General features: G+C 25.2%; 1 protein-coding gene across 1 annotated transcript; it reads right to left on the bottom strand.

Moving 5' to 3' along the window:
* Positions 1-6,680: 6,680 nt before the first annotated feature.
* LOC8265484 (berberine bridge enzyme-like 8) lies at positions 6,681-8,513 on the bottom strand. Its single transcript, XM_002523105.4, has one exon. It carries the CDS (start codon positions 8,467-8,469, stop codon positions 6,847-6,849), a length of 1,623 nt encoding a protein of 540 aa, XP_002523151.2. The 5' UTR covers positions 8,470-8,513; the 3' UTR covers positions 6,681-6,846.
* Between the last annotated feature and the right edge of the window lie 3,827 nt (positions 8,514-12,340).

The raw sequence follows: 12,340 nt of genomic DNA, 5'->3' as shown, positions 1-12,340 counted from the left end.
TTTATACTTTTATAATTTTCTACTAATTTATTGCTAAATAATGACCTAAATTTTTTTAACATGAATGCTTAATTTTTAACATAGATTATTTTAACATGTGTTCTTATTTTTAATACATGACATTCAAATTTATGTATAATTTTATAATATTTTTATTAATTTATTAATTAATAGGTTACATTCTTAATTAAATATTAATTCTAATTCTAAGAAATAACATGTTAATTATATTTTAATTTTATATTAACTAATAAATAGTATCCTAATAAGATAATGATATTAATTATATTTTAAAAATTAAAATATTAATTATATTTTAATTTTATATAACTAATAAATTAGTTTTCTAATTAAATAACAATTCTAATTTTAAAAATTACATCTTAAATTATATTTTAATATTATATTTAATGATAAATTAATTTTTAATTATATGATAAATTCTTAATCCTAAAAGATAGTAATATCAATTTTATTAATTTTATTAATTTAAATAGTATTAAAATTAATTAATAGATATTTTTAAAATAATTTTTATATTATTTCATTAATAAAATTTTGAAATTTAAGAAAATAAAAAGAACATCTAAAAATAGTTAATTTTCTATTATCTTTTAAAATAATATAAATTAATATTAAAAATTAAAAATTTTATTAAATTGTATCTATCAACTTAATTTTATAATCAAAATAATAATAACAGCCATATAACGAGTTATTAACTAAGGTCCTAAGTTCAAATCTTAAGTATGCAGTTGTTCTAAAATGCTTGAGTTAATACTTTATCATCCGTAAAAGTCAAGTCCGGTGCACTCTAAATTAGCTCTAGATATATATATCAAAAAAATAATTTTAAAATTTTAATTCTTTAAAGATAAAACTTGAGTTATACTAAATATAGAAAATATCAGACTTAAATTATAATAAATGTTTTTGTTGAATTTAATCGTATATTCATTTTTCTCTTTCTCATTAAAGATTCAATAATGTAGGCACCATATATGTAATGGGAGAATCATTTTCTTACATTTACTCTAACAATAGAACTCAAATATAGTAAATAACTTCCACTTTTTCTCTCAATGAAAAAAAGAAAATATAAAAAAAAAATTAAAATATAAAATATCTTACATTTAAAAATAAATATTATTTCTTAAAAAGAAATATTGATATTCCATTAATGAGAATTAACTAGTACATCTTAATATAAAAAAAGAATCAAACATCAAGAAAAACATATAAAGAAATTTACTTCTAACAATTATTAATTATGTTGACGGACCAGTAAATTACAATTTTACAGAAAGAATACTCAATGATTTGATTAGGAGCTCCAAGTTAAAATAAAAGTTATGCAGATAAATAGATTGGGTGAAACCAACAGAAAAAAAAAAAACAATGATCTATGATTCCGATATGTAAGGTCTATGAATTATCAGATAAAGACTAATGTACTAAAGCATCAATACCCCATGATACTAAGCTATATATTAACTTTATAAGCATTTCTTAACGAATTTGATTGTTTGAATGTCAGATTGAATTTCTTTTTTTATAAAAAAGAAAAATAGGCAGCTATATGCTTTTTTTTTTTTTTTAAAGTGTCTGGAAAATAAATATTATTACTACTTAAACTAAAGTTCAAATGTTATCCCATGTTTTTTTTTTTAATGGCTTAAAGGTCAATTTGCCTCCTAAAATCCGAGTCGATGAGAAATTAATTCAAAAATTAATTTTTTGGTGTTCTTACTCCTATAATTTGTCCAATCTGGCCAATTAGCTCCAAATATAGTGAAACACAAGGGAGTGTAATCCACAATCAATGAAAGCAAGTGGCAAGCTCAGAAAATTATGCACATGTAGTTATATTTTTCCTCTCTCTCGCTCTCCCTCTCCCCTCGTTTTCTTGTTCATCTTTTCTTTACCCTTCTCTCTCCCTCAATTCTCCTTTCCTTTTCCTTCTTCTGGTTTTATTATTTTGACAAACCCAATCCTAAATAAAGTAGTCCATATCTTCTTTTTTTTTTTTCCTTTCTTTTAACAAACTAAATCTGAAGCCCTAAACAAAGTAAATTTCTTAGATTTATAGTATAAAAATCAATTATTTTCCACCAAATTCAAAACCCAAAATTTTAAATAATGTAATTATCCTGCTTAGATTCTTCTATAAAAAAGATTTTGTCAACAGTTAATTTGTGGATCAGTTACCTGTTGACTTGAAGTTCCGGGTAAATCGGCCTTTTTCTAAAGTCTAATATAATATTGATACTATTTTCCGGTACTTGGCACATGCTCTTTACCTAAGAATTTGTCTTTTACTATATTTTGTATATGAACTTGACTTTTCGCTTTTTTAATTTCATTAATGCATTTTTGTTGACCAAATAAAGAAATGCATCTTTTACAACTCGTAAACTGTACTTGTTATTATTGTTGATAATTGATGCATGTTTTTCTTTCTTTGGTTGTTAGCGTTGGACGGAATAAAAGAATAAAAAAGAAGAAAGAAACAAAAAAATGAGAAAAATCTATATATATATATATATATATATATATATATATATATATATATATGAGATTTCAGTATTTTTGATATATATGTTTAATTTTTGATATATAGAATTTTTATTTTGATATGTCTATTTATTTTTGACGTATGAAATTTAAGCCGATATTTAATCTTATAATTTTTTCTATTAATTTATTAATTAATAAATTATATTTCTAATTAAATACCGACTCTAATTGTAAGAAATAATATATATATATATATATATATATATATATTAATATTTAATCTTATAATGATACTAGTTTTTATTCTAAGAAATATCATATTAATTATATATTAATATTATACTAATTAATAAATTAATTTTATAATTAGATAATAATTATAATTTTAAAAATTAACATCTTAAATTATATTTTTAATATTATATTTAATAATAAATTAATTTTTTTAATTATATAATAATTTTTAATTCTAAAAAATTAGTAGTATTAATTATATTGATAGTCTTAATTCATATAATACTAAATTAATTAATAAATATTTTTAAAATAATTTCTATACTATTGGACAAATATAATTTAAAAATTTTAAAAATTAATGACATTTTAAAATAATTAATTTGCTAAAATTTTTAAAATATTATTAATTAATATTAAATATTAAAAATTTTATTAAATTATATTTATAATTTAATTTTAAAATCGAAATAATAAGAATAGTTGTGCAACGCACGAATAAACGACTAGTGGATAATTAATTATGATAAATGATGTAGACAAATCTACTTAAAAAAGAAAGAATAATTACTTTAATAACAAAAAATGTTTGGATTTTATTAATTGTTGGTAAACATTATGGGCCATAAATATTTCCCTATTGAATTATGATGAAGGATGCGTGCGTGGATTATCACATATCATAAAAATAAGAAAATATAAAGGAGTTTATAATATAAAAGAATAAATTTATTAATTTAACTTAAATTATGATAGTGATTATTTAAATTACATTCTTCTCATTTTTTATTTTTGGGTCCATAAATCTTTTACATGTTATCAAAGTTTGAGAATATATTTATTGTTGAACTCGTTTAATTTGTGGACTATATGATTAGTTCATAAATATAAATTTATGTTGGTCTTTGAGCTAGTCCGGTTCATATAATATTGTTAAGTGCAAATTGCACTTGAAGAAGAGTGTTAAAGAATGTGTAGATTATTTCACATTTGTTAGATAAGACAATATAAACGAGTTTATAACGTTGAATTTGAGTCATTTTTTTTTGTACTAAATGAGTTTTCGTTGTTATAACAAATATAAGGGAATGACTACCCTATTATATAATATTGTCTATTAGTCCGACCATGAGCGAAAGAAATATATACAATTACGAACAAATATTTTCTTAATATGGTAACATCTCTCTTTATATATCAAACTTAATTAGTTTTTAATATATAATGGAATAAGCCAATTTTATGTCTGGATACATTACATAATTTATGTGTTATATATTAATTAATTTTAAAATATAAAGGGAATGTATAGTAAGAAAATAAGTGTTTTCCTTGATAACTGAATTGCATCCTGTCAACTTTATGCCTCACTTTTTTAGAATGGCAAATTTTGGACCACAATATTAATAATCCTTGAAAAGAAAGAAGGATATATGGCTCTTCTTTGGGACTGCCTACCTAAAAAATCACATATATGCAACCACTTTAGGTATAAAATTCAAAGAGTTCAAGGTAGCTATCTATGCCTCTCTTTCTTCCCCTTTTTCTCTTTATATGAATCTGTTTTAGAGTCATATTATCTATTTTAGATATGAATTTAATTATATTTTTCAGAGGGTCTTTTTCCTATGAGTGAGTAATTTATTTATTATGAAAATGGTGTTGCTTATTTTCTAGGTGACTTGAATCAGATATATTAACAGTTGTTCGAGTCGTTGGTGGAAGATTCTGATATTAATTAAAAGGGTGGCGGTGCCATCTGTGAATGTGGGGATCAGGGCGGCGGCGATAGAGCAAGACGGCTGCTGCTCCTGCCGTAAAATGCATGCCGATGAAGATTCTAACCAGCTTGTCTTTGGCCTTTAGTTTATATATGTTCATGTTATGGAGTTTTCCTTTAGTTGGTTTTGTAATGGCTCTCCTATTCTTATCAGGCTCTCATTTTGAAGAAAAGGGCAAAATAAATAATAATTTATGATATGTACTTATTCAAGAAATTACCTTTTTGTTCTTTGGACTGGCTTATTAAAGAAATACAATTGACTCAATTTTGTTATTTAGTAATTAGTAAATCTTTAAAAAAAATTCATAAAATATTTAGAAGCTCCATCAGATTATGACTTTTTTATTTGAGACAACTGTAGAAAAGATAGAGCTGTTAATAAAAGCAGATTTTGATATATTTAACTTTTATTTATATGTTTTTTGGATAATTATATTTTGGTGTCTAAATTTGCTAAAAAATGACAATCTACTGGTTAAATTTTTAAAATTAATAATTAAGTATGGCAACTTGTAAGAAAAATAACAAAATAGTATTTTTTAGCGATGTTGATATTTTTAATGTTAAATGAGATAAAAAAATAAGAGACATGTAGTAAAGATGTGTTGTAAAATGAATAAAATAATAAATGTATCTATCATATACAAATATATTTTTATCAAATTACTAGAGTTTTATGGCGCAATAAATATTAAGATTCATAAGTAAGAAATAAATTTAGGACTAGTAAATTAAAGATTAATAGATGTTAAAAAAAGAAAGTTACATAAGATAAAATTTAACAAGATTGTCACTTGCTAAAAACACTAATGTAACCACTTTAGTTCTTTATGTGTTCAACAATTTTTACTCTCTCATCTATATCCGCAAAAATTCAAAAAAAATCTGAAAGTCACTTGCTAAAAACACCATTTTGTTATTCTTTTTACAAATTGTCACATTCAATTATTAATTTTAAAAATTTAATCGTTCGACTGTTATTTTCTGACAAATTCAGGCATTAAAAGTATAAGTATTCCTATGTTTTTTTTTTTTTCTAAAACAGTTTTATTCATATATTAGTTGAATCCAAAATTTAGACTTGAGAATGATTAAATGAGTGTATATTCATGAGCCTAATTAAACGTAACCAGACTAGAATTTTTTCAGAAAGATAAAATAAAAGTAAATATTTTATAAAATTATATAAAATACATTATTATATATTCTTTATCATTCTTAAGTTTTAGAGAGAAGAGTGGTAAATATTAGTAGATTTCACTCTATTCTTTTGAAATTCAAATATATAAATTACATGTATTTTAATAGACAACCAAAATCTATTGCTCATCAGCTTAAACGAGTTTGATAAATCTTTAAAATAATTATATTTTTATTATTTTTACACAGTAAAAAAAATTACACCATGTTTTTTTATTAAAAAAATAAAAAATAATAAGTATTTTTATTATTTTTCCAATAATAAGTGCAGCGAGAAAAGTTTACATAAGTTCATGGGCTATTATATTCTACACAAGTGGGCTCTGTTAAGTCTTAGGCGTGTCTTAATATTAGCCTTCAACCTTTTGGATACACAATCAAATTAAAATTTATTTTCTTTTATTGCAAAAGAGTACAAGAAAATTCAAATTTAATATCTTAAATAATTAATTAAATTAAAATATGCATATATTATCATGTTAATTTAAATATTTATCTTCGTACTAAATATGTGGATGAATTAAAATCTAAAAGTTTGTGCTACGTGTATTACTATTTATTTATTTATTGGCATCGAAAATTATGTGATATAAATTTTTGGTCTACATAAAAAACATGTTAAATAAAAATATATATAACTAAATTTTTTCTTAAATGTAATATAAAATAAAAATAACTTTTTTAATTTGGTTCTCAAATAGATATATAAATTAAAATGAAGTATAATAGTAAAGAAAATCGTTTTTTAATAAGAAAATTCTAGAAAATGTTGCTATATGTGTCTCAATAAATAGTGTAAAATAAAAAAAAAATTGCAAAATTATAAATTACTGCACCCATATTAAAATTAATTTTGAAAAATGATTTAAAATGCAAGCACCAGGAGATATGGCAAACAATAGTGTAATTTTCCAGTGAATATTATGAAGCTGAAATACAAAAACAATTTAAGGAAATATAGAAAACAATGTAAAATTAATAAAACAATCTACAACAAAGATGAATATTTCCAAATAATCATAAAGGCATAAATTGTTTACAAGTTTCAAACACTTTATAATTATTCTATATCCAAGCAATCAGGTAGCTAAATATAAACCTATAGATTCCTTCTACTTCCAGTAAGGAAAAGTAGGAATGCTTTGTTCATTTCTAAAGAAATTACCAGGATCAACTTTGGTCTTGACCTGGACCAACCTGTCAAAGTTTTCTTTAAAATATTGGATTCCGTAAGTTCTCCCTTCTAAGTAGCTTTTCTTCTTACCATCATTATGGTTAATACCCAGATCAAGATCTCTGTAATTCAGGAAGGCTTCCCTTGGATCCTTTGACACATAAGGAGTCATGAAGTCATATAGTTGCCTTGTTAAATCTATGTAGTGATTTGCTGCTTCAGTTCCTTCCACATTCCAGTTTGTTGCATACTGAATCTTCCATAAATTACCAGTTCTGTGTGGAAATGGAAGTGCTGTAGATGGAATTTCACCCATTTTGCCCCCATAAGGATTGAATGCTAACGATGGCACTTGAAGCTCCACCATTTTCTGCCAAAGCTTCTCCAACCCGTCTCTTGGAATTGGTTTCTTCACATAATCTGATTTCCTCTTCAAGTAGGTAATTGATGGTGGAGTTCGTCTAAGCAAAGCAGTAGTTGGAGTTCCCATTGCGAAGTCTGTCCAGAACAGGACCGACTCAAGCCAACTCATTTCCAAACAATCAGATTGAACCAAACCCATTTCAGGAAAACTTTCCTTCATGGTTGCAAGAAGTCGTGCAGAGTCTCCAAGAAACATACATCTGAACGTGGCCCTGACTGTTTTTCCATTGCCCTGAGTTGCATTAACGACTTCTAAAGTAAGCCTGATGAAGATATCATCGTCCAGATTATAGGCAACATGTTGCCATTTATCGACAATGTCAGTTGCATTCTGTTCCAGAGTTCTTTGTACTCGAAACACAGTTACCACTTCTGGAACGCGGACAATGTTTATTTTGTATGATATTACTACTCCGAAGCTAGCTCCTCCGCCGCCTCTGATAGCCCAGAAAAGATCTTCTCCCATGGATTTTCTATCAAGAAGCCTGCCATTGACATCAACGAGTTGGGCATCGATTATGTTATCGGCAGAAAGTCCGTACTTTCTCATCATGTTACCGTAACCACCCCCACTCAAATGACCTCCAACACCAACTGTAGGGCAAATACCAGCTGGAAAGCCATGAACCTTACTTTTCTCAGCAATTCTGTAGTAAACTTCACCAAGGATTGCTCCAGCCTGAACCCAAGCAGTCTCGCTTTCTACATCAACATCTACAGCTCGAAGATTGAACATGTCGAGGACGAAGAAAGGGACATCGGAGACATACGAAACGCCCTCGTAGTCATGGCCTCCGCTTCGGATCTTCATTTGCAGACCATGTTTCCTGGCGCAAACGACGGATGCTTGAACATGAGATTCATGCAATGCAGTAACGATAAGGAGTGGTTTCGGGGTTGAGGACATGTTAAATCGAAGGTTTCGAATATAAGATTGCAAGACAGATGAGTATGAAGCATTGTCTGGAGCAAAAATTGCAGAAGTAATTGGATGTGAAGGCTGAGAAAGGTTCAACAGACATTGAAAGAAATTATCTTCATAACCTGAAGAAGATGCTGAAGTTGGCATCCATGGAAGGGAGAGCAGAAGAACAGGAAGTAACAATGAAACGTTTAGTAGTGATCTTAATGCTGTCATTTTTCTTTTCTTTTTTGTGTGTTTGATATTGGTAATCTTGCAGGAGGTCATGGAGATTTATAGTGATAGATTGTTAGACTTATAATTAATGGGGATTGAAGAATTATAGTAGAAAAGAATAAGATAATGAGGATAATGCAGGTCATCTACCAATAATTTTTGACCAGAAAAATTCAAAGTACAAATAAGAACGTAGCACAATTGGCCATTGACATTTCAATTATTATGATAGCTCCATTTGATTTTCTATCTGGAACTAATATTCAATTGTCATGCATACGTTGGCCTGTATCTTCGTTTTTCTTTCTTTTTCTGATGAAATACGTTGGCCATTTTTAAGTGTACTGTTTTCCTCTAGCAATGATTTACATGGGTTAACTAGAAAGATGGCAGGAAAAACTATGATGTGGATCAGATTTTTTATGCAGTATTTTATATGGAAATGATAATTAAATAAATAAAATCTTATTCTGCATAAAGGTAGATAATCAATGGTACTTAACTTTTTTTATTATCATTCACAACTCAGTGATTGAATTTTTATTTTATTTTTCTGGATATATTAATGAATTATTATTTTATGTCAAGCGTTGCCATAAAAGATCTTATTTACAATACAATTTTTCGATAACTAGTGCTTTATCTTTAAAATTATTTTTAAAAAAAATATATAAATTTATAGCTACTATTAAAAGATCCAAAACTTAAAACCTTACTCGTTAACGAACTTTTTTGTTATACATATATGATAAAAAAGTCAAATAAATAAAATGCGCACATTTTATCGTTTTAAAAATTACTTTTTCTCTAATTTCTTTTAATTATAAATGTACATTTGTGATTTTATAAAAAGGAATCCATATTAATCCTAGTAGCATGAAGCAAATTCAGTCATAATGTGAACTGAGGTAACCCTAGAATATCAAACTGAATTAGTTTTGAAGATACCTGCGGCTGTTATTGGTGGGTAGCGTTAGATTCAGGTGCAGAAGCACAGGCCGCCCGCAATTCGTGTCTGCAAAAGCTAAAAGGATACAAATTTGACCAAATGAGGATTGTCAACAAATTAATGGAGTGTAAGGGTTAACCTTTACACTTCTGGAAGCAGCAAATTCTGGGTGTTTTGACTATTAATTGGCTTCTATTAAAAAGTCAACTGTCTGATCATGTTATTTCTTTTTTATTAGTGGAATCTGATCATGTTATTTGATATTTAAGAATTTTCATAATCTTTTTTCTGGAGTACTGTGATCAAGATTGTCAAGTGTATTAACTAATTAATTAATTAATTAAATGGATTAGGATATAGTAATACGTATTACATGTCAATTATAAGCATCATTTAATCATACGTATATCAGTTTCATCTAATTGTATATAGTATTTAATATGTTTTACGAGAAAAAATACATCATTATATAAAATATTCTAATGTCATTCTATACTTTACGATCTATTTATTAGACAGATTTATTTATTATATAGATAACATATAAACACTTAATTACGATGTAACACATTCGAAAACAGTGAATAATGTTAAAAAGAAGTTGACATATCGTTCAAATAATATCTTTTTAAATTCTCATAACTTTTATGATATATTTTTTGATTCTTTTAAAATATCTTTTTAATATTTCATAAAATATTTTATGTATAAACACTTGACCTATGTATAATAATCCTTATAAATATTTTTTGATATTTTTTAAAATATCTTTTTTAACTAATTTATTAATAATTTAAATAATCTTATAAAAAATGTAAAATACTACACCATCAATGTAGTGGCTTTCATCAATATCATAGATTCTCAAACATCAATTCTTAACATATAATATTTAGAATATATCATAAAACTAATGTATTTATTTATATATACAAGAAGTTTTATTATGTGTCCTACATTCTCATTTATTAAAATTAAAAAATCTATAATAAAATATTAATAATTTTTTATTATACAGGATAAGAGTTTTAATTATAAATATACATTGTACATCTAAAGAAAATATAGTTTTCAAAATTGTCAAAATGGTTAAAAGATACTTTATAGAAAAAATTTAGAGTTAGTTATTTTATCTCAAGTTTATTTTAATATTTCAAATCATATTACAATAATAGGTTCTTTCATTTTTAATAATTAATCATAAATATTACTGATATATAATTTTATATTTATTTTTATAATTAATGTATTGACTAATAGGTTATTTCTTGTGACTAAATAATAATAATCCTAAAAAATAATATTTTAATAATATTTTTAATTCTATATTAATTAGAAGATTAGTTATATAATGACTTCTGATCTTAAAGAATAGTATATATATATATATATATATTATTAATTTCGTATATAATTAATAAATCAATTAAGAATATTTAAAATAGTTTTTATATTTATCTTATTAATAAGATCTTAAAATATGTATTATATATATATATAAAAGTGAATTATATAAGTTGATTTAATATTAAGTTTAAAAGAATAGAACACAATTTATTGCCAGAATCCGATTTGAAATTGAAATTAAATTTAAATGACATTGTGTTTAATCTTTAAGAATGCATGTGCTGCACAGTTCCATTAGCCAATAAGAATGTATCAAAATTGGGATATATTTTTCCTTTTCTTATTTTATTTTGAGAACAGTCCTGATTTTTTAACTTTGGTCTTTCTTGGTGGGCATATATATATTTTTTCCCATAGAAACATATGAAATTCCATTAACGTATTGGAATATCTCAAACTTGTACTCACGACTATACACCCCAGAAGAGAAAACAAATAAATTCGCAACTCATCTGACAGTCTGTTTGGGAAGAGGGAAAGCCTGGAAAATGAAATGCAAGAGAAAGAAAGGAAAATGAGGATACAGAGCCAGCAGAAGAAAAGGGCTGCGAAGGAGAAAAGTTGCCACAAAAAACACATATAAAACTTTCAGAAAATTTATAATATATTTTAATTTCTGTTGTTTCTAAGATATATTTCTATTTATATATTATACTGATAGATAATTAAAATATATTCATTAATTTAAGTGATGGAGTATGCATCAGTCATTCAATACGAAAGCATAAAATATTGATATAAGATTTAGATAAAAATTTTCTAGAAACTAAATTAATAGTTTATCACTACTTGCATAAACTTATTTTTCACTCGATTATTCTAATACTTAATAAAAGATTAAAGTGGAGGAAAATACTGCTCTTTATCCGGTTAGAAAAGATATATAAGAAAACAAATGTTTTGTAATTTATATTAATATATAATTCACATGCTATTTATAATTAACGTGTCATTATTAACATGTCATTAATGATATTCAATTGCATTTTTAATACAAATAGAAAAAAGAAAATTTAAATTTAAAATCTTGACTGTCGGATTAAGAATGCGAATACGGATGCGAATACTACGTCAAATTACTAATTGTTGATTTTTTAAAGTAATATTTCAACCATCATGTATATATATACACACACGCATTCAATCATGATTTGTATAAAAACTGATTATAGCGGTTGAAACTGAGATACCTAAAATGCTTATCCTAAATCCCTGACACCAAATAATATTTGAACTTCTTTACTTTGGCATAGCAATCTTTTCAAGATTTGGCATCCAACAATGATTGTTCATTACTGAAATATATTTTTTATTGGTTTGCAAAACGTAAGGCATTCAAATGCTTAGAATTCTTGACCAACGATTATATATGTTGTTTACTCAGTTAACGTGCTATTTTGGTGAATAATTTGCATGTTTTATAAGTTAACCACATATCAGAGTTCTTATGTGAAGAATTTTATATATCTTCGCATGCTACAATATTATAATAATATATTATATTTTTTGTATGAT

This window comes from Ricinus communis, chromosome 4 (assembly GCF_019578655.1).
Source record: "Ricinus communis isolate WT05 ecotype wild-type chromosome 4, ASM1957865v1, whole genome shotgun sequence".
Classification (NCBI taxonomy): domain Eukaryota; kingdom Viridiplantae; phylum Streptophyta; class Magnoliopsida; order Malpighiales; family Euphorbiaceae; genus Ricinus; species Ricinus communis.
The sequence above is the reverse complement of the archived record's forward strand: the minus strand, read 5'-3'. Positions and strand labels throughout refer to the sequence as shown.